We start from the raw sequence: 24,188 nt of genomic DNA, 5'->3' as shown, positions 1-24,188 counted from the left end.
CTGAGGTCCTAGCCAACCAGGAACCCCATTTCTAACACCCTAAATCTCCCAAACAAGACAAAAGATCAGCAAGACAATTACTTGGGAGGCATGAAAATAAAAGACTTTAAAAGGAAAAAGATGTGGCCTAGCCTCTAAAGCTACTGACTTTGGAACTGGGAAGCAAAGTTTGAATTTTGGCCTTGGCCATCATCTTGTAATCCTGTTCAAATCACCTAATGTCCCTGTACCTCATAAAAACTATGTAAAGGAATCTGATTATTTTTTAGCACTTTGTAATGCTTCTGGGCTAGGTTTGTACTATATAAAACTGAAAAAAGTAGCTATACAAAATTGCAAAATAAAGAGATAGGACCAGGCTGCAGAACAGGGAAAACACAAAGGCAGGGGGCGGTGATATCCAAGAAGCCCAGTTCACCCAGGTTGCAAGCTGACTTGGTCGCTTCCAGAAAATCATTTTTTGCTAAAAGTGAGGAAAGAGATTCTAAAACCTTGATAGAAAAAGCCTAAAAAGAGCACAAAACCAGAGGATGACAGAAGAACAACTCACAGGTCTCCTGTAAACGAGGTGCTAAGAAAACATTAGCTATCAAACCCCCAAAAAACCTAAATCTGTGTATGGTTGCACAACAAGACCCAGGCTCGCAGGAGGCAGGAACAAGACCTTTAAGACATTTCTGTGTAACAAAAGTAGCTCATTATGGTACTGTGACAATATGACAATTTAAAAGAAACAATTTCTGTGTTTGCAACGCAGATATAGAAGTTGTTTTTGAGAATTACTATAGTGAGACAAACCCAGAGTGAACGACTGTTGCTGCTACGCATTCAATTTCCCAGGGTTTCTGGTTGGGTTATAGGGCAGCTCCTGTTTTAATATTTAGAAAATCCTTCCACTGGAAATCCAAATTGTGAAAAGGGTCACAAGACCTAGGCTGGGGTCCTTAATCCCAACAACAAATTTCCAAGTCCTTTATCCCCACAACAAACTTCAGAGTTGTGAAGCCTAGTGTTTATCATTGTATGAGGATGTGGACAGATGCCATGAACATTGAATGTACAAAGCCACCTGTCTCTGGAGCCCCACTTGCTCAACTTGCAGACCATGATGCAAATTGAAGCAGAACCTGAGGAGGGACTGAAGAGCAAGAGGGACCTCAAAGATGTGGGATGAAATGGAAGATAGAAACAGACCTCAACACTAGCCAGAAGAGTGCAGGAATAAACAAATATGTGACCAAAAAGGAAACCACCTAACTACTATGACACATTCCCTGAATCCTCTCCAGCACCTTCAGATTGAATGGAATGAAACGAAAGACATAACAAAGCCTGGACACCATGACAAGTACAGACCACCTACTTTCCAAGATTTAAATGTCAGGTGTCCGTGTTAAACTGGGAAAGCAGGTCACTGGCTGTGGAAACAAAAATAACTAGCCAAGGCAGACCTAATGCAGCGCCTATCCTTTGAAAATCTTATAACACAGAGCGTACTTGACCAAGGAGGAAAACTCTGCACTTAGTCTGTCAAGGGGCACTCTCACCTGGGAGATAGGAGGCTCTCATGGAGAACAGATGTTTTACCTAGGAGAAAACGTCCTATACCACCTCTGCCATCAATGCGAACCGCATGCCCCCTGGCCGTTCTTTTAGGCTTTCACCAGGTGATTGATCATGTGAGCCAAGATTGCCAAGACTGCTTATCACAGGAGGCAAGGAGCAAACATGTATGAACAGTCCGCCAGTTTGAGGAATAATGGACCTCGATTGTTAACCAATGACCCTGTGAATTAAGATCCTATATAGTGGTGCTCTACCCTATCAATGGCATCTGTTATCAGTTCAAATGGAGTTATAGGCGACCAAGAGTACCCAGCTGCAGGTGTGCTTGGAGTAGCCATGATACCAGGGCATAGACTAACTCCAGGATCACCGGGACAAATGTTTCTTAATCCAAATTGTCCAGATGACGAGACAAGACATGAAGATTGAGCAACAAGTTAGGAAGAAACAGACTCTTCATTTATGGATTAGCTGCCATGTGAATTCGGTTGATTCCCAACAAATACAACAAACCACCATGGAAGGCTCAGCTGGAAAAATTACTGCTAGTGTTTGCGAAAATATGAAACTGTTTTACAAAACTTCATACATTTCCACGAAAATGTAATAAAACAACACAAAATTATGCTTTCAGAGCAAAACGTGGATTGATAATATCTTGCATGTCTGTTTTTTAGTGTTCGAACAGAGGTTGCATGTCAAAATATTGTATTATAAAGAAAAGTACACTGTTCCCAAAAAAACAATTAAGAAATGCAGGGCCGGGCGTATCAGGGATATCTATGATATCAGGAGAGCCCTCAAGCACCCAAGGGGTGACAAGTCTCATCACTGGGCTATCTCCTCGTCAGACCGGTGCTGCAATTTCTGGCGGACCTCCCCAGCAATGGGGGTGGTGCTAAACCGAAGGCAATTTGCCAGAAGGAGGTCTGAAACGAATACTAACTCAGTGGGAAGACAAGGTGTAAGTGTGTAGGAGAGTGAAAGAATATAGCCTTAGAACCCGCCGTAGCGGGCTCTACCGGCTATTAAAGGCCCGCTCCTGCGTGAAATGCCTGAGCCGAAGGCGAGGGCATTTAACAAGGGAAAGGGCCTTTAATAGCTGGTAGAGCCAGCTACAGCGGGTTCTAAGGCTATTAGAACATTCTGCCACTCAGGGCAGAATGTTCTATTAAAAAAAACAAATTGCTCACAGAGCCCGAGGGGATTAAAATCCCCTCAGACTCCGTGAGACTTTGTTCACAGCTGCTGCTGTGAACAAAGCGAACATTGGAATGTTGGCGCTGCGGGCTTTTACTGGCCAGTAAAAGCCTGCAGCACTCCATTGTTTTCAATGGAGCTGCCAACGTTCGAATGTTCTAATTAAAATTAGCTCTGTGCCTCTAACATCACTTTAATGTATCAGGGAAGAGGCACAGGCAAAGATTACAAAATAATCCAGAGTATTAGTGGGGATAATGTCCCACTGAACTCTATGGGGAAGAAAAGGTAGAGTGCCTAATCCTGCTAATTTTCGGTCAACATGTTTTGCGTCTTCTATGGGGCACTAAATGATCCCGCGACGCTTCGTCAGGACCCGGAAAACTACTTCTCCTATTTAAATAAAAAAATACTAGAGTGTCACTTACAAAACCGCAGACAAGTTGTCAATGTCAGTAGGTCAGTCAGTCGCCCATCCCATATTCGAGATTGAGCTTCCTAGGACCGCGCTAGTCACAATCAAGGAGGTAATATTCTCTCACTCCTTCGTTGAGTAGGGAGCCTGCCCGTAAGCCGCGTGCCTGTCAAAATATTGTACAGTGAAATATCATCTGACATAAATAGAGTGCCTTAAGGTTGTTTACACAAATATTGCCCCATCGGGTGTTGATTTTCTACCGTTAACTCCATTGCAGCAATGTTTTGGTAGATGATATTTAGCACACAATATTTATGTCAGACAATGATATTCTGCTACCATGCTGAGCAGAGAAGGTCTCTCAGTGATAAAGCAGCTGTGCAAGCCAGTTTTCTGCTGGTCTCGCCTGAAAATGTTTATACTCACTTGGCTAAAAATCTTCAGCAAAATTGCACCCTATGGAATTTCGCAAATTTCTGGTGACATGAAATTAAGGTATTTGGTAATTTCACTGGCATTTTTAAAATTCCACCCAGGCCTAATCACAGCTGCCATGTTGATAGTATGTAATTCTTAAATTCACTGTTGGTAGCAGCAGACGTGGACATCTCACTGATGGCAGATGTTCCACATTGACCGGGAATTGGGAGATTTTACTTTATTGACTAGGTCTAAATCAGGATATTTTTCTGTAGCACTCCATTGTACATCTTCAGCAGCCAGGTGCGTGCAGCTATTTCAATAACACCTGTTTGGAAAAACGTAGCTGGCATTACAGCACAAGCTCAACAAATTATGAAGTTTGAGTTCAGCAATTTTCTGATACAGGGTAGCCCTCTCTTTCAGTTGAATGAGGATGCTAAATTTCACAATGTTAATTAACTATAAACACCGTACAAGATATTTTCTGAAAAGTGAATGTAAAAAAAAACTGCTGCATTTGAAATTGATAAATTTCTCTTGATCTGATCATGTACTGAAATAGTTTTTCTGTTGTGATTGCTCCTCCCCTGACCTTTCTTTATTTCGCCTTACAGGTGAACCTTGTCCTGAGTGAGGGCCGTTCCCTTGGACTCATGATTCGAGGTGGGGCCGAGTATGCTCTTGGCATCTACATCACCGGTGTCGATCGGGGGTCCGAGGCTGAGAGCGCTGGACTAAAGGTTAGTTTGGTATTCATGCATTTACAAGAACATCTACAAGAACAAAACATCTCAGTCATTTGCTTTGTTCTGTTCTCAAAAGTGTGCTGTGGCAGACGTGCAGGGCTGACTGTGCTGGGCTGTTGTCATTATGTCATGGGCCCTCAACGTCTAGTGGTGGACTAGCCTGTGGTGGTATCCAAGACTTAGGGCCTCATTTTGAGTCTGGCGGGCTTCAGACCGCCAGATCCACGATGGCGGTCTGGCCGTCACATTATGACCATGCCAGAGCCGCAATCGTCCGACCGCCGACACCACCAGGCTGCCGTCAACCGTCCCAGCGGTCCCAGCAGTTGTAATCCGCCAGGGCAGCGGTGCTTGAAGGCTGCCCTGGGAATTACGAGTACCCATACCGCCAGCCTTTCCATGGCGGTTACACCAAGGTTTCTTAACATCTTTGGTTCATATGGAAAACTGAGTGTGTGCATATGGTGCAGCAATTTAGCTTGAGTCACATAGAGGATGCTGTAGGAGGAGCCGTCTTAGTGTCAATGTTTTACATGTCATCTTCATAATGTGACTATTCTGGGCGGTGAGAAGGCACACTCTGCTGTCCACACAAGAGCGAGAAGCAAGTGGATGTCCAGTTTGGGGTTCTAAATGAAAGGAGAATTAAATAGTTTCTGAATACATGGAGGTGTAGTCAGTGTCAAAGGAATAATGTTGATATGCTGGCAACTGTGAAGGAAATAATTTATACATTCAATGTGGAGTATGAAAAAGATAAAAGAAAGAAAGCATGCTGCACCACTTGTGAAGCCTTATGTCAACTTTCATCCGCATTCAGCACCTCCTACAAGTGTAGCAATCTCCATAATCATGGTGGGGCTGTAGGGTAGCTCATGTATTGTGCAGACCTCCCAGAATATAAACGACCCAATATTTACTGAAACAGGATTTTGGAGCACTATGCACCAAAACCTACATGTTAATCCCCAAAAAGCCAGAATAAGAGAGAATTATCTCATCAGAAAACATTTGCACACTTCTGTGTTTTATTGGATATGGTAATTATAGCATCTGATCAGACACGGGCACTTCTGGTGGGATAGTCCATTCATTGACTAGTGATAACTGTCATACTTCCTGTAACTACTCTCAAACATCCCTGCACAATTTAGGCCTTAAACCGCTTGGTCACTGCTACTGAGCAGTGCTGTCACAGTTATAGAGTCTATTCTTAGCATTCGTAGCACTAGCACTTTAACCAGTGTAGGTTACATGCAGAACAACCTGTGAGACATCCTGGCACTGACAACTAAATTTCACAGTCTAAAGGATGGACTGACATTACCCAAGACTGTAGCACTCCTATCACCTACTGAAGGATGAAAAACTAAGTAGGGCTCTTGTAATTGTATTTATAAGCCGCTTACTACTGCTGACAAGTCGTTGTAGCATTTTATGCCAAGCAGCATGCTGCTCAGGAACCCAAGGTTAGTGGTTAATCCAGTGTTACTGGTTATTTGGATTAGTTATGTGCGCTCAGGCTCTTTGATGCAAACCTATAAAAGTTCAATTCAGGTTACTTAAGCAGATACATTTTATGCAGCAATTAACCACCCAATGTGGAAGTCAAGTTGAAGTAGGCGCTAAGTGGAGTAATGCATTAACTTTATTAACCCATACGATTTGGACAAGAGTACGTGGCACAGATATGAATACTTTAAAAATAAAATTAATTTATATTTTTTGATAAGAAAACATCAGCCATTGCGGTTGTTTAGTTTAACCCCTTCCCTGCCACGGACGTGATGTTTACGTCCATGGCAGCGCCCGTGTGGCGCCATGGACGTAACCATTACGTCCTGCTACCGGCCCTCGGGGGAAGCGCTAGCGCTCCCCCCGAGGGCCGCCCCCTATCCCCCCAGGCCAGGGTTGAAAGGGGAATCCCTTACCCTTCAATGCCCGACCCCCCCCACCCCTCCTGTGACGTCAGCGTGCGAGCGCGCGCTGACAACCACAGAGCCACCCCCATCGCGCTGGAAGCGCGATCGAAAGAGAAATGCTCAGCATTTCTCTTTCGATCACGTGGGGGAGGTAAGGAGAGGCTTCAAAGGGAAGGAAATGTATTTCCTTCCCTTTGAAACCCCACTAGACACCAGGGATGTTTTCTTTTTTTTTTAAAGTGACATAAGGGAGCGACCCCTTGGGGCATTTTTTTTTAAGGCCTTTTCTGCCCCCAGGGGGGGCAGAAACCTCTAGACACCAAGGATACGTTTGTTTTTTTTGTTTGTGTTTTGTTTTTTGTGTGTTTTAGGTGTGGGGAGCGACCCCTTAGGCAAGGGTCGCTCCCCTGGGGGGCAAATTATATTTAGGCCATTTCTGCCCCCCTTGGGGGCAGATTGGCCTATTTTTATGAGGCCAATCTGCCCACAAGGGGGGTAGAAACCACTAGACACCAGGGAGTTATTATTTCTTTTTTTTCACGTAAGGGGAGCGACCCCTTAGGCAAGGGTCGTTCCCCTGGGGGGCAAATTTATTTTAGGCCATTTCTGCCCCCCCATGGCGGCAGATCAGCCTATTGTAATTTGGCCGATCTGCCCCCAAGGGGGGCAGAAACCACTAGGCACCGGGGAGTTTTTTTGTTGTTGTTGTTTTTACAGATGGGGAGCGTCCCCTTAGGCAAGGGTCGCTCCCCTGGAGGGGCAAATTGTATTTAGGCCATTTCTGCCCGCTTTGGGGGCAGATCGGCCGATTATAGGTCAATCTGCCCCCAAGGGGGGCAGAAACCATTAGGCACCAGGGATCTTTTTTTTGCACTGTCACGCAAGGGGAGCGACCTTGTAGGCAAAGGTCGTTCCCGGGAGGGGGGGGGGGCAAATGTATTTTAGGCCGTTTCTGCCCCCCCTGGGGGCAGATCGGCCTATTGTTATTAGGCCGATCTGCCCCCAGGGGGGGCAGAAACCTCTAGGCGCCAGGGCAAATTTCTTTTTGTGTTTTTTTTTTGTTTGTTTGTTTTTTTAGAGATGGGGAGCGACCCATTAGGCAAGGGTCGCTCCACTGGGGGGCAAATTGTATTTAGACCATTTCTGCCCCCTTGGGTGCAGATTGGCCGATTTTAGGTCAATCTGCCTCCAAGGGGGCAGAAACCACTAGGCACCGGGGATTTTTTTTTTGGCGCCAATGTCACGCAGGGGAAGCAACCCCGTAGGCAAGGGTCGCTCCCGGGCGGGGGTTGCAGGGGTGGGGGGGGGGATTTATTTTAGGCCATTTCTGCCCCCCCGGGGGCAGATCGGCCTATTGTTATTAGGTATATTGCTTTAAAAAATCTGACATTGCAGGAAAAAGTTAGAGTAAAACGTAGAGAGAAATTGCAGATTTTTTCACCTCAATTTCAATATTTTGTTTTTTCAGTTGTTATTTTCTGTAGGAAACCCTTGTAGGATCTACACAAATTACCCCTTGCTGAATTCAGAATTTTGTCTACTTTTCAGAAATATTGCGGTTTCTGGGATCCAGCATTGGTTTCATGCCCATTTCTGTCACTGACTGGAAGGAGGCTGAAAGCACAATAAATCGTAAAAATGGGGTATGTCCCAGTAAAAATGCCAAAATTGTGTTGAAAAATGGGGTTTACTGATTCAAGTCTGCCTGTTCCTGAAAGCTAGGAGGCTGGTGATTTTAGCACTGCAAACCCCTTGTTGATGCCGTTTTCAGGGAAAAAACCACAAGCCTTCTTCTGCAGCCCCTTTTTCCCATTCTTTTGAAAAAACGAAATTTTCACTGTATTTTGGCTAATTTCTTGGCCTCCTTCTGGGGAACCCACAACGTCTGGGTACCTCTAGAATCCCTAGGATGTTGGAAAAAAAGGACGCAAATTTGGCGTGGGTTGCTTATGTGAACAAAAAGTTATGAGGGCCTAAGCGTTAACTGCCCCAAATAGCCAAAAAAAGGCATGGCACCTGAGGGGGAAAAGGCCTGGCAGCGAAGGGGTTAAGTTTAACTAAAAGGTGAAGTTTGTAGATTTAAAATGTTTTAAGGAAAACTCTTTCTTTAATTAATACTATGTACTGACAGATTTACAGCACACTCCTTGACCTTCCCAACTGCAAACAGTTGAAAAACGTTATTTGTTTTTATTACGGCCTAGGTCTTGAAAATCATGGGGATCAGGCTTCACAGCTAATTTTGTGTTTCTTTTGCAAATGGCAAAATCGCAAAAAGCTGGAAAGTATGGATGTGTGGTTCTTTGCTTTCCACTGCTCATTAGAGTTTTGTTAAATGCTTTACTTTGAAGTGGCTTTGAAGCTAATTGCTTTTTTAAAGATTATAATTAGATGTTTTAATGATAGACATTAATACCTCTCTAGTTATTGGCTCTTTGGCACACTCAACTTTGGGATTCATTTGTAGTGACAAACCCTACAGCTCTAGGATGGTCACCAGTCAGGTAACTAAGGGCTTGTTTAAAAACTTTTAATATGTTTTTCTCTGTGCAATGCTATAATGTGATGTATTCATGTCTATGCTTCCACTTGTTAAAGGCATATTTTTAATTTTGAAGATAATTTGTCATATTATGTGATTTTTGTTGTATCTTAACATATCTCCAAGTCCCGTTTCCCTTTAAATATGTATCACCCTAGGGACTCAGTCAGTCTTGGGGAGTGGGTGTGCATGCCCCCCCCCCCATTTTTTATTGATTTAGCCTCAGGAAAGGGTTTCTGGGATCTTGGCGAGGCTCAGGTGTGGGGCACACGCTCAGAGAGGAGAACCGCATACCACCCATTTAACTATATTTCAGTATGGAGAATGGGGTCCCCAAGACCTGTAGAAGGCTCGTAAAGTAGGGCAGCACGCCCCCTCTGTTTTTCGAACTGTTTCTCCACTGCCCCTGGCTTCCTGCATTTATATTTCGAAAGCACAGGAGCCCACACTTTTTTTTGATTGTGCAGCTTAGTGCATCTACTGTGAATTTGTGGGAACATTTTACCATTTTGAAAAATATATGTTTTTGGTCCTGGGTGGGGGTCCCCCACCAGTCCTAGTGGGCAGGTATCCCTACCCTGCTACCTTTTATGCTTTTTGTAACCTTTATCCCAGGACTCAGACTGAGCACCGAATCCTAAGATGGCTGCCGCCACGTAGTTGTTGATGTGGTGGCAGCCAACCACAACTCGACTTGAGATCTGTCCGCTCTGCAGATCCTCTGCGGCATGAAATATAAACATTCTTGAGCCTTCGTTTCATAGAACTAGTGAACAGATTTACAACAAATCACAAACAGTATGTTTTCTGGGCAAAAATCTAGCTTCCTGCCAAATTTGGTGGAAATCTGTTCAGCATTTTTGGCAGTTACCTGTGTCAAATTTTCCTATTGAAAAATGAATGGGTAAAACTCTGCCTTTTTTTCTCAGCCCCTGGTTGACAGATCACCTCAACACTATTCAGTTAAGAGCTGAGGTGGAAGATTTTTTTTTTTTAAAGATTATTGAAGATCCATTAAACAGCACAAAGTTATTAGGATGATTAAAAAATGCTTTTCTTTAGGAAACACAGTCCTAAAATATCTACCCATTTTGAAGGTGCTATCTCGTAGAGGCTATATCTCAGAGTCATATGTCCTGGGAAATCCTTGTCAATAGAATGCACCCCCGTAACTTTATTAAAATAGTTTATTTAAACAATCAGCTCCTGTCTGTGCCATTGGATTGGGTTGAAAGGTCATCCCCAGCCATACCACACTCAAGCTGGCAAATAATGAAACTGAGAAATTGGATGATTGAGCTAAACTGTTAATTAACCTACCATTCCACATGCACAAGACATTTTATCTTAAAAAGAAAAGAACAGCTGCTGATAAATAGATGAAAGATTAATAGTAAACAGTTGAAGAAAGCAAGAAGTTCAGAGAGAAACATAGAAAATGAAGAGAATACAGTAGAGAAATCAAAGCGAATACAAAAATAATGTGAAAGAGAAGTAATAATGAGAAAGATGAGACAGAGTATAGTAGTTAGAGAAAAAATTAGAGTGGCAGATATAACGTTGAGCACAAAAGTAAGGAACGTTGGTAAAATTGGTAAAAAATAAGAAGCAGGCCTCCCTACCCTGGGACCACTTCATCACATCCCTTGAAGCCGCGTTGCTCATATGTAATATTGTATTAGCGCCCAATGATATTTGCTCATCTGTAATATATTAAGACCAAATGTTACCTTTGGGTATAATTGCTGGATTAGCGCCCACTGTAACTGAATGCAAGTTATGCAGTTATCACAGGGTTTTACTGCATGTCTGTAAATTACGTTTGAAAGCAAAAATGCTTAATTCCCATTACTACACATGCCCTGTAATTTGATTACTGCGGCATTATAGGTGAAGCCCTGAGCCGCAGTTGGAATTATAGAAGCAAATCAATTCAAAATATATCCAAAGAGGCCCACTCCTAAATAATGCCGATTTCATCTTCTCTGAGCACTTAACACAACTGCTGAGAGACCTTTTGTTGAAGAATAAGCAAGATTAACAGTGGAGCTGGCTTTATTGGTATCAAGTTTGTGAAACTTTCTGAGAACTTTCTTCGAAGGAGGATCAGCATTCCAGCTGCGGCTCCATAAGAGTTCTCTTGCAATTAAAATCAATTGATTGGGGGAAGAATGTGCATTGTGGTGGTACCCAGGTCTTCTATTGTCGTGCTTTACCTCCTTAGAGGCCTGGGCTAAACATTGCTTTAGAGCAAAGTGGCTACGTTTCGATATTGCATTAGCTCTGTACATAACAGAAGTCATGCTGAGGTCTTGTATAATAGTTTCAATCGGTGTTGATTTTCCTTTTAATATGATGGATTTCCAGTGGTGGACCCCCCAGGTGTTCAAAGAGGAACCATTGTTCGTGCAGTTGCATTCACTTCTATGTACCGTTAGATCAGCTATTCATATTTTATCGAGTTTTAACTCGAAGTGAAAGTTTAAGCTCCACATAAAAAGTTAATGATTTCACTCCACTTATGTTTTTTTCTTTAATTGTTTTAGATGTAAAATGTTTGAATCAATTAACCTGTCAACTTGCCACTTTAAAGTGAGATGCAAATAAATGTATTTGAAAAAAACGAGCAGTGAATAAATCTGCTGAGATTGTAACTAAAACTTTTCTGGGGTTATCTGGACCACTTTTGACCTAAACTGAGGTCCTGGACCATATTGTTTTGGTGCTAGTTCTTGATCTGATCCTTTGACTGCCAGTGCTTGGCACTGGTACTCATGTCTGGAGCGCCAGACACTTGACCATCATTCTGCAGACAGTGTATTACAAAAAGGTCACCTGACCATCCATTTCTGCCCAAAACGATGCTTGCTAACACATCAGTGCCTTCACAGCACAATCATGGAACTGAAACTAAAACCTATTAGTGCAAATATCACCTCTGCATGGGCCTGGTGTTAACTGCTCCTCCTCGCTCTCATTGGTTGAACCTCATGTAGCTCGGCAGGAGTGGGGCACACTGAACCACAGGCAGCCATGACTTGGCAGTACACCTACAATGTCAGGCTGTTTCTTGGCTTTCCACCTTGTCTACTTGCTCACACCAATACATCTCTGATGAGCTTGCCTCTGTGCCTTGCACAGCTTCTCTCCTGAGCAATGAACCTAAATGCAGATTGCCCGGGTCTCAGACCCAACTCGTGAACAAGCAGTAAAGAGCAGGTTTGGTTTGCTCTTCTCCTTACTCCCAGGCCACATATAGTATGTTTGGCACTTCGTGGCTCGGTTGCTTAGAGGGGCACTAGACAAACCACTGCCAGGTTGATCCAGACCCTCAAATGACAAGGTCAGTAGCCAGCAAGGGGAAGGACAAGGAGACCACAACCAATATAACACTACTGTGGCTGCGTAGACTGGGAGAGGGCTGTACCGCAAGCTGGTGGTCACCCTGACCCACAACACAGTCGATCCGTGGTGGCAGTGGACCGGGAGGACTGTTTCAGAGAGCCAGAGGGAAGGTGTACGACTGCTGCCACCTAGAACAGAGAATTTAATTTGTGGAAAAAAAGGGTTCACTTTATTTAGGCGAACTGACTATATAAACCAATTAATGCAAATCATATTATAACTGGGGATTCAATAACAATAAAAAGACTTCAACATTCTCCTCCATTGATTCCCCAGTTAGAATTATTTTCAAACAATAATTCCTAGGCATCATTAATAGTGGTAACTCCTTCTTGCTTTAAAACTGGTAGTGCCAGTGGAGGAAGTGGGTGGTGGTGGCCTTCTTCGAAAATGTTTAGGCCATCAATATATTTTTTAATACAAATGAAGCATTGACTGCGAAAACAGTGACAAGAGATGGTCCGCGTGAAATAGTGCAATGAATGTGGCTCCATGGGGAATGCTGAAAGGGAAGGGGCACAGAATCACAAAAAAGCAAAGGTTTCAGCATTTACTATTCGAGGTTTTTATATCTGATGTTTAAATGGCCCTTTGTCTGCATCACCCAGTGCTTCAAAGTTATTTTAGTTTCCAAGGATGCTTCTCCAGTGACACTGGGATAGCAGTTTCATTTCTCTATTGCATCGGTTTCAGGTCTTTTTTTTTTTTTTTTTTTAACCACAAAACTGCCAAATCGAATTACCAGGAGATGTTTATTGGGAGTGCGATTATTTCATTCTGTAGATCTCTCAAGAGAGCAAAAATGTGTCAAGGCCCCAAAAAGTTGAAATTTTAAGATTGCTAAAGCCCAGTTTCACTAGAGGCACACACTTTGAAATTAAGACAGAGACCAGAATGCAGCCCAACAAAATCAGAAATGGAGCTTAACCTGTGCCACTGCGGGGACATACTTTATTCCATGCAATACTGAGGGGTGGAAGTGTAAAGTTACCTAGGCCCTGCTGCTTGCTCTACGGGAGGAATGAAAGCTATGAGAAATGATGCTGATGTCGTTTGCTTCTATCATTTGATGGCTAGCGGAGATGTTGGGCTGCTCTATGGGGAGGTGTCCCGTGCTGGATGCTTCCATCAGTGCTCGATGTTACACGAGCCCTAGTGTCCTTTTCAGTCTCTGCTGTCTCGATCTTTGTGCAGTCCACGCTGTAGCAATCCTTTGCACGTAAGTGGTACAGTCCTTCTTAAAAGAGAATCTGCTACAAACACCTTGTATCCTCCCCGCACATGAGTTACATTAATCTATTGAAACTATTTATCATTCAATAGTAGATCGATAAATATTTTAGTATGTTAGTCATAATACATACATTCAATAATTACTTTAATTTCTGAATCATGTCAGCTTACATCATATTTGATTTGCATATTGTTTCTAAACTTGTCATTGGATTTCAGATTAATTCATCTAAATCTGGATAATGTAAGTATTGTTGATATACTAACTGTCTAAGAGCTAATCACCTGGTTGTTAAACAAAGTTACATTGGAGCCTAGACAGCTCAACTATAGGAGTTATTTCAGATTTAAATCTGTTCATATTCAATCTCCGTAAAGAGCTGAACTATATAAATACCCTCAATGATGTATTATGTAGAATAAATAAATATATATACCTTTATTGTTTCGTTTTTCTTACAAGTACTAGTAAGAGGGCTTAAAATTCAACCAAATTCAATTAAAACGATTTAATAACTGTTCCTCCAACAAGAGTGAAATCTAGAAAGACATAACAAGTCTTATACCACCTTAGTTAAATCACTTAAAGCAGTCGTTCCTAAACGTTTGCCTTCTGTGAACACTCACTTAATCATTATTGGAATCCTGGAAACCCCACTGAATCATAATTGGAATCCTTGGATCCCCCAATGAGTGATGACTGGAAACTGGGGACCCCAGCCTAAGCACTTTCAATTACTTGACCTGCAAAACAATACACACAAAAATCAGAAACAAGCATTCATCTACCAAATACACAGATGTGAAATATTTCATGTAATTAAAAAACAAATACATAAAAATCAAAACTGTAATTTTAATGGGAAGATTGAAGCTTTTCTAAATTCAATTGAGGCCACTCATTATCCATACTATGGGGGTTATTCTAACTTTGGAGGAGTGTTAATCCGTCCCAAAAGTGACAGTAAAGTGACGGATATACCACCAGCCGTATTACGAGTTCCATAGGATATAATGGACTCGTAATACGGCTGGTGGTAAATCCGTCACTTTTCCGTCACTTTTGGGACGGATTAACACCTCCTCCAAAGTTAGAATAACCCCCTATGTCTTATTTGATGCACTTGCACTGCTCCCACAAACTAATCTGAGGATAACTTAGTTTTTAGCCTCCAATTGTTCATTGCATCTTTATTTAAATACACTTTGTTAATTTATTAATTGTATTTCATTTTATAAGCAGTCACACACCCCACCCCGAGTAGGTTTCACAGACTCCCAGTGGTACCCAGACCACAGGGCAAGAACCAGTGACTTAAACTATTACATTTGCCTAACTGTAAACAACTGCATGTCTCAGCTAAAGGGAGAATACCAGAATAGATAAGATAGCTCTTCAAGATTAGGTTTGGTTCATGACATTTGATGAATTGCATGACTGCCCTCCTCTTTATTTGGTTATTCAATCTATTGACATTTCAGGAAAGGATCTTGTATCCCATCTAGTCTATACTGCTGCTGGACTCAGCCATGTAGGTGTGCCATAAACAATTGCATGCTGCTACTTGTGTGTAGTCTGTCGACTAACAACCAAAAATCAAACATAAATTCCTACCCCTCAATTCCCTTCACCCTACACCTCTTCCCCAGAAGCGTACATCAGCCGAAATTTAGGTGTAAAAGATATTAAACACACATGAAGAAAAATAAAGAGGGACAAACAGTACATGTCAAACTTGGGTCTGATGGAGTGGATCTGGTTGGCACCTCTATCGTCTTTGGATTTTGTATAAGCACAGACGCGGTATCAAGTTAGATGGTGTATCACAGATTTCATCAGGTCTATTCGGGGTGATCAGTCGTGTCTTCTCCTGTGAAAAAAGCAGTGCATTTTAGGATATCTGGCCCTCAGATCTTCTAATCAGTGTCTCCCCTGTGTCTCCAACTCCTGGGATCCATTGGCTCTCATGCTATTGACTCAACATTCCTCCTGGGTGAGCTTGTGGCCTTGGTTTGGAACGGTTTCAGAGTTCTCTTTTCTTCCACCCAGTCTCAGGTACTCTTGGGTGTGTAGAAGAAATAAGTCATATCTTTGTTGATGACCTATAATTTGTTGAGAAACAGAAGCATGTTCTTTAACTACAGAGATCTCATTTTCTGTTTCACCTCTGTAAATGACCTGTATTTTGAGCGTATAGTCTGGAAAGACCATGAACTTCTCTGACCCACAGTGCAAGTCCCTTGCTTTATGGGCCATGCACGTGAGCACCTCTTTCTCCATTGTTGAAAATGCAAACAATCAAGGGTCTGGGCTGCACCCTATGAGGAGGGCACGAGGCCAGAAATCTGTGGGCTCTCTCAATTATAAAACACGTTCTCAGCCAGGTATCAATTAATTCTGTTGGAGTGTGGCACTCTACAGTTGTGATGTTATTGCGTCTTGATCTTCACTCCGCATTCTCGGCCCAGTCCTCCAGCTGTTTAACTACATTATGCAGGTTTTTGACCTTGCTCTGGAGTGTCAGAATTTAATCTTCTGCTGCTGAAATTATGCCATCCATGTCGGTCACCCTGTAAACAGTATTCCTAAGGCCCTGTCTAAGGAGAGATAGAATTTGTCAATCTTCCTTTCCAGCGACATGTGCAGCTTTTTTATAGCTTGTGAAATGGTCAGTGTGGTGTACACAGTTATTCCTTCCACTTCCGACTGTGGTACTATAGTAGTTGTCTGACTAGCATCCCATTTTACCATACACGGTTTGCGACGCCGGTCTATCCTAGCCCATCTCAGGGTTCCAGGACCTCAACCGCAACTGGCCAACTGGCTCCCATGCCAACATGGGGGAGAGTGGAGCTGACTCTTAGCACAACATGATCGAAACCTCTCACCCGGGGGACTCTTATATGCGACTGCAGATGAGGCACTGATTCAGGTCTATGAGAGGTGGAAACGGGGATGGTGACAGGCCACCCAACCCAATTAGGGTGGATTCTCTTCAGTTGTAGTCTTCTGTTCAACTTTTCACCACTACAGGTCAGTCCATGTCCCCTTTCTATCTTTGCATTCCGGGTCTCATGAGCGGGCCCTCCAAGGGAACAGTCAATGTACCACGGAGTCGGGCCTTTAGTGTCAGGCCAAAACATTCCTCTGCAGTAGAACCTGCTTCACTGCCACCTCCATCCTTCGGCTTCACTCCCCCACCCGGCCCCCTAGATTTAATTCTGCATTGACGGGAGGGTCTGCGACCAGAGCCAACAGTCAGCTTCAATCCCCCAGACCTACTCACTACTTTATGCTCACTGTTCCTCCAAGTGGCAGGCCTTGCCAATGGGCCTGTCATCCTGGCCACAGATATGGCACTGATGGTGCTGCCAGTGATGCTCCCATGGCTGGATGGGACAGGTGCCAGTCACTGCCATGCCCAGTGCTGTCGATTTATCTGCCGATGTCCCTTGAAGGGGTCACCATACCTGCTGCCTCCGGTAGGCCACTCGTCAGGGGGTAATGGACCCCACCTCCCAACTCCTGGAATGTCCACCGGCATAGTCCACATGGCCCGCTGAACTAACAGGCACTTATGTGGGACAAGTAGCAAGCCAGCAAGCATTTAATCCAGCCGCCTCATCTACCAGCACCAGCACTCTTTCAGCAAAGGACCTCTGGTGCAGTGGCCACCAACGTGCTGCTCCAGTCCCGGTAAAAGGGCACGCCAGTGGTGCAGACATTTGTCCTGATTTCTTTGTTTCAGGCTGCAGGGCTGGAGGGCAGAACAAGTGTACAGGTTTCTTGGCCTCCTATGTTACTGTTAGTGCATCTGTGGCATTGGATTATGAAGGATTTCTTGGATGCTGCATAATAGCGCATGGAAGAGCATTCACCATCTTTGGCCATTTAGCCAAGCCCCAAAACTTCCTTTTTTCAATCAAATTGCTGTTTTTGCTTCACATACTACTTTTTGCCCTACTTCACAGACTACTAGTTGCATTATGCAATTCCAAATTTACCATGAAAATCATTTGTTGGAATTTGTTTTGAGTTTTTTTGGGGGAAAGTTACTTGTCATATTAGAAGTCAGTTCAAATTACTCTGCATTGAGAGAATTTTGGAATAATGTGAATTAGAAAATGGACTAAAAAGCAATACTCATATACCATTAGACTACAAGATAAGATAGGCACTTTATGGCTGGGGTGAGCGCAGAGTATTGTAACTATTTTTTAACACTGTAGATCCAGGCATGTTGAAGCAAGCATCCTTCTATATCGTCATTAGGCGCTGGAAGAAAGAAGTCTGCAATATGTCACAATATGTCTTCCACACGAGGCACAGTTCAAAGACTCCGTCTGTACCTCACATCTTACCTGGATGCTTGATGGATTGTCAGAGTGTATTTTCCCAGGGTGTATCACAGGAATAGTCAGGAAATGCATAAAGGCTCTGCCTTCGGCAAGAGAAGCGAGAGACCCTTAACTAGGCCTACTCCAGGATACTGAAGTGGCTCATAATGAAGTCCTTTTACAGTGTCTAGTTACTTCTCTTAAGGACACTGACATACGACGCAGGCGCTGGCTGACAAGCAAACAGATTAAAGGCTGAGTAAGTTTGCTTAGAAATGAAGTCAGTGGGGAGAACGGGGAGGAGTGGGGCAGTTGGGAAAAGAGTCTTTAGAAGATCTTTCTTTGTTGTAACAGAGAGAAATCAAACAGTACTATTGGAACGGTGATTGTCGTGAGTTTTTGCTCAAAATTACATACATCGAAATATTTCGATTTTTAATTTATAGTTTTCTATATTCAAAAGTGCCAGATTACCAGGAACTACCAGATAGCGAGTTCTAGACCATGAAAACTGTTCCTCTTTTCATCCATAAACAACAAGACCCTTTATCTGACTCTGAGGTGCATTGAATATGGCAGTAATATGGAACCTTTTAACTCCACCAAAGGGGAGAGGTCAAACTAACCTCTACATGCCCATTACAACCCAAGTACTTCCTCTATGGCGAGCCTAGTTAACGCATCTGTAACTGATTCAAGATGTGGATGCTTGGGATGTTGTGTTTTCTTTATTTAGGGACAGACCAGAGTATGTCCGTTGTATGTAACTCCACTCAGATACTCACGAGACCAGATATCTATCTTGGGAGATAGAAAACAAATCCTTCTGCAATTCAAACCCGTTCCCCCACCTCGACTGTGTGAAAGAATGCACAATGGTCCTTTTCCTGGATGACTACCATCCCAAGCTTTGAGTCTAGCTGCTGTGATGACTGGGGTTTGGATTGCTATCCTGTCCACTCAATAACAGACCATGTATTGGACCCCTTTGGGTTTTAAGTTTAAGAGATAAAGCTTGGCCTGGTTTGTGATTCCTGGTGTTTTGAAATAAGTGATAGGGGAGTTGGGCCCTAGAGTGCGGCCACTGCCCTGATCTTCCTACCTGTCAACTGAAGACCAGAAGTATTCCCCAGATCACAGAGTAAGCAAGTGATCAGCCCTAATACTATCTCCATGCCCTGACCAAAAAAATAAAAACAATGATGCTAACTCAAGGAAGGACCATCTGACGTTGGAGCGGAGGAGTAAATGCTGCAAATAAGCATGATGTCAATGATGAGGAAGAGATGGAGCTTGTCCTTCTGGTCCAGTGTGCTGTGTGAGTGCCTGAAGATGTATAGTTTCCCCCTTGAATGATTGTATCATCAGATGTCATCAATAGTTAATAAAGTATTAGAACCTAATTGGAAAACTGTGCCCTTAAGCTCCCAAATGAAGCCCAACGGTTACCCCAAGCAAATAGGACCATTTGTTGGAAAATATTTAATCCAATAGATCTCACAAATCATAATTTGAAAGCTCCACCCCATCCTAGACCCTAACAGAGAATGGACATCAACAGTCCAACATTAAGATACTTTAACGAAGGTATAAATACTATTTTAAATCTACACATTTTATTCATCTTGCTTTCATCTAGTTTGTCTTAAGTTGTGAAAGCTTATTTCCACCCCACACCCGGTTAAGTTGTAGACTATTCTTTCATATCTTGACTTTCTGCTAATGCTCAATTTCTGACATTCCTCTAAACTTAATCTTTCAAAGGCAGCTTATCATCGTGGTGATTGTGGGAGAGGAAGAAAATAGTATACCCCTCAACTTCCCATGTGGAGTGCTTTGGAGTTTCACACCTCCCACCCCCAAAGTAAGGAATCTCCTTCTCCTGTATCCTGACCAGACCATGCTTACATTCACTACTTAAGGTGCAGAAAGGCGAGTTCAGAGCTGGGGACTGGGCTCATTTCATACACAACAGGTGGTGGAAAAAACAGGGCACAGATAACAAGTGGAGGGATTACATGACCTCGTTGTGCATTTATGAGCTGTTGAGGAGCTACCTTTAGATTATCAAAGCACTTTTCGTTTGCTTCCTGCCCTGAAAGGAGATTTTTCCCATTGGTTTAGTTAGTTGGAAGTTCACACTCTTTCTCACTCACTCTCTTGCACTAACACACACTCTACCACTCTCTTTCTTGATATGTCTTCCAAAATGGTTTTGTCATAATCAGGAGAGGGAGAGACTGGAAATGCCTAATAATCATGTGATTTCAATGGCTCCTTTGTGTTTTCAGAGTGGTGATGGGCTGAAACGGGAGGCGCTCGTCTCTGTTTTAAATCCATACTGAGTGATGCAGTTTAAATGTCTAATGGTTTGTGAGTCTTCTAATTACAGAACTAGGAGTTAATATAATCGCATCCATATGTCCTCTGCCTGGAATGGGTAAAAGGCTGCGTTTTTCCTGCAGGGATTAAAACCCTAATCTACCATCTACTCAGTGCTATCAGCAATAAGAGGCACACAGATATTTTACCAAAACTGGAACATGTGCCCCGCAGATTACATTTAATGTATGCAGATGGTACCTACATCTCCCCATCTGTGTTGCAAGGATGAGAGATTGTTAATCAGGCCCGACCTTTTCGTAAATATATTAACAACTTTAGCCATCTTACTGAAATAGGCCTCTCTTTCTCTCTCTCCTGAAGCTATCTTATTGGAGATAAGTGCCTAATTCATTTTACATATTTGAAAACATTTAGAAAATGTGACCTGCAGGTTTCACACATGTAGGGGTTACAGTTCCATTAACTTCACACGTTATCTTACCGGGACTGAAGGTTACAAACACGCATACAAAGACAAAAAACACACCTCTGCAGGATGTGCTGTAACCACCTTTGCTGCCTTACTCGTTTTAGAACCTCTGACCCCGCAGAGTTAGACACAAATCTGTGAGGTAGACACTGACCTCTCTGTGAATCTTGCTGAAATTGTACGTATATCTTGTAGATTTCACAGTTCCTTGCAAAATGTGTTCAACTCACTGAGCTACAACCACTGTACCTTTGCTCCCAGTACTAAGAAACGTGAATATGGAGGTCAGTATAGACTGCATTGTGAGAGCCCTTCAAATGGGTCAATACTAGGATATAGGCTCATCTGCAGGTCGGAATAGAGGTGCATTATGTTTATTCTTGATGTCTCAGATATATATGTATATATATATATTTATATATATGTGTATATATAGATATTTATATATATATATCCTGCAAAATTCCAAGCGATCCCACTACTGAGACATGAAGAATAAACATAATGTACCTCTATTCTGGCCGGATTCTGAAATAGATATCCAACAGGATCACACACTCATGGAGAATTGTAGCTTTGCTGATTTACATTTATTTGCCAACAAACAAAAAGTTAAACCTTGACAAACAAGTTTCAGCTTTCTGCCTTTTGTAATGTCAAGGTGACTGGCCGAACTTTGCCATTCAAATACTCTACTTAATTTCACTGGGCAACAGCAACATAACATAAACATATTTAACACACACATCTCAGACTCAGTGGCCTGTCATATAATTGTGGTGGCCATATTGGAGTTACAATGTTGTGTTGCACAATAGATCTGTGTATCGTCTCCTTGGACAGTTGTACAGTTTTTACATATCTCTTTGTTTTTGCTTGATGGAAGCTGACAGCCCCCACCAAGCAAAAGCAAAAAAAGTCCACTTTCTGACATAGAGAGCTATCAAACTGCTCCCGCTATCAGAAAGCTGAGTTTTCATCTGTCTTCCCTGCATGCAAATTTGTGTGCAGGGAAGACAGATGAAAACATTGCTCCTATGAGCATCGAGCTGCTATTAAAAACAGCTCCTTACGTGGGGGAGCAATTCCCACTTCCACAGTACATGGAGCTCCCACTAGGGCATGGAAGAGAGAGAGGCATGGTCATTGCAATGATCTCTCCATGCAATGACTTAAAAAAGTCACCTGTGGTATAATGGTGAAGGTCACAGACCCTCCCACTGAAAGTTGAGGTTTCTAGTCCAGGTGTGCCTGTGGTAATTTTTCCTACTTTAATTTATTGGCAACATCAAAAGTTTAGGGTTAATAATAAAAGGTGATCTTGCTCTTTTTAATTGACTAATTTTAATTTTAAATATATCATTCAACATAAAAAAACTCTATCATTTTCACGCTCTTTCAATCTTTCTCCCACTTACACACCCACTCAGACTCTTACGTACCCACTCTTGACACTCGCGCACCCACTCCCACTCAGGAACTTGCACACCTACTCCCACTCCCACTCAGAAACTCGCGCACCTACTCACAGCCACATTCAGACCCTCATGACCCCACTCACAGACCTACTCAGACTCTCACACACCCACGCACTGACCCACTGAAACCATCATACACCTACTCACAGACACTGACGCACCCCGTCACAGACCCACTAAAACACTGACACAGCCACTCTCACACATAGACAGACACTCTGAGGGCATGAGTTGTAGTTACCTTAAGGCACTATCTATAGTTAGCTGAGATAACTCTATAACTGGTGAATTTATATAGTTCGGTATGTTTAAAATGTGAGCTTAATTATAACGTCCGTCACCTTTGTTTATATATATATATATATATATATATATATATATATATATATATATATATATATATATATAAATATACATATATATATCTATATATATCCTAGTGGTGGACACCGCTGGGTAGTTATAGTAAGGACCAACTTTCCATAGAAAAAGCGTTTTTTTACTTACCTATATCTTTGGCGCCATTTGGTGAATCTTCACAAAAGTTTCCCAAAAAAAGGGATTCTTGTTGCACCCAGAGAGTTTCAGGGTGATCTGTGAAGTGGGGGCTGAGAAAAAGAGGGGGGGGTCAAAAAAGTTGTGTTTCCCATGTTACTTCCCACAGGCTCTTGCACTTGTTTTTGATAGGCCCGAGAGGACCACGTCCTGGGGACATTAATAATTTTGAGTGTGGGGGACCACCACCTCCCTTTGGGTGATTTTTATGATATATGTGGGGTGAGCCTGTTCCCTGGGGACAATTACCTGCCCTGGGGAAATTGGTTTAGCTGTGTGGAGGAAGTCTGTCAGCCTTCCCCACAGCCACGGGGACCACCACCTCCCCAAGGCTAAATTTCGGGGGTCATGCACGATCACCCCGGGGACCATCACCTCCCAGGAGCAATTTCTAAATTTGGTGCAAGGGGGGGCACCTGCCCCCCCCCCCCCAACTACCCACCTCCCATTCCCTGAGCCTCAGGTGCCACCACCTCTCTGGGGCAATTTTTTTTATTTGATGCAGGGATCACCACCTCCCCGGGGCAAACAATAAAAATATGGAAAGGGGGTCCATTTTGGACCCACTTAACCCCGGGACACCACTTCACTGGGGCAATGAGAACATTGGAGGTAGGCTGCGCGCCCCCCTCAAAGAGTTATTGATGGCCCTGGGGACCACCACGGCACAGGGCCCACTCCTGCTATGTCCTGGGGTGCCCAAACTGGGACATAGCTGTTTGTTGTGGCTTGGATGCAGCTCTGAAGCTGCAGCCAAGCCACAGCAAACCCTCCGATTTCAGACAGCAGGACCTGTCAAGCAGGTCCTGCTGTCTGAAAGCGAACCTTTCATCTCTGTCACCTGCACACGTGCAGGGAAAAGAGACGAAAGGTTTGCTTCAGCAAGCATGGAACTGCTGTTAAAGCAGCTCCTTGTTTGCTGAAGCAATGGCACTATGAGGGAAGCCCTAAGGCTACCCCCCGGTGCCAGATAGCCTGTAAAGGGCATTTTGTATAATAAAAATAAATATTTAGGGACTGCGGGGGAGCCCTTGAGGGTCCCCTTGCTGTCCGAGATAGCCCATAAAGGATTGAAAAAAAATACAAAAAAAGAAAAGCAATAACTCAGAGTGAAGGTTGCAGACCTCCATACTGAGCATTGAGGGTTCGAGTCCAGCTCGACTTGTTTCCCTCTTTTTATTTATTTATTATAAACTTCAAATTATTATATATCCTTTAAAAATGACAGATATATTTTTGATTTTAAATTGTACACAAATATCTAATTCTAAATATATCAGAAATCAAAGCCTAAAAAACTCTCTATCTCTCGCCCCCTAATGTTTTTCCTCCTCTCTCACTGTCGCTCTTTCAATCAGTTTCTCCCACTCACACCCCTACTCAGACACTTACGCACGCACTCATTGACCCACTCACTCACGCACCCAATCACAGACCCACTCAGACCCTCCTCCACTCACTCACAGTCCCAGTTAGACCCTCATGCACCCCCTTACAGACCAACTCAGACAGTTATGCACCCACTCATACACCCACTCAGACTGTCA

General features: G+C 43.1%; 1 protein-coding gene across 1 annotated transcript in view; it reads left to right on the top strand.

Annotated features, from left to right (window-relative positions):
• WHRN (whirlin) overlaps positions 1-24,188 on the top strand; it is a 618,751-nt gene that overhangs the window by 254,974 nt on the left and 339,589 nt on the right. Inside the window, exon 3 of the mRNA XM_069241507.1 lies at positions 4,222-4,347. Coding sequence (XP_069097608.1) covers positions 4,222-4,347 — 126 coding nt within the window. The remainder of the gene's footprint in view (positions 1-4,221; positions 4,348-24,188) is intronic.

This window comes from Pleurodeles waltl, chromosome 6 (assembly GCF_031143425.1).
Source record: "Pleurodeles waltl isolate 20211129_DDA chromosome 6, aPleWal1.hap1.20221129, whole genome shotgun sequence".
Taxonomy (NCBI): Eukaryota; Metazoa; Chordata; class Amphibia; order Caudata; family Salamandridae; genus Pleurodeles; species Pleurodeles waltl.
The sequence above is the reverse complement of the archived record's forward strand: the minus strand, read 5'-3'. Positions and strand labels throughout refer to the sequence as shown.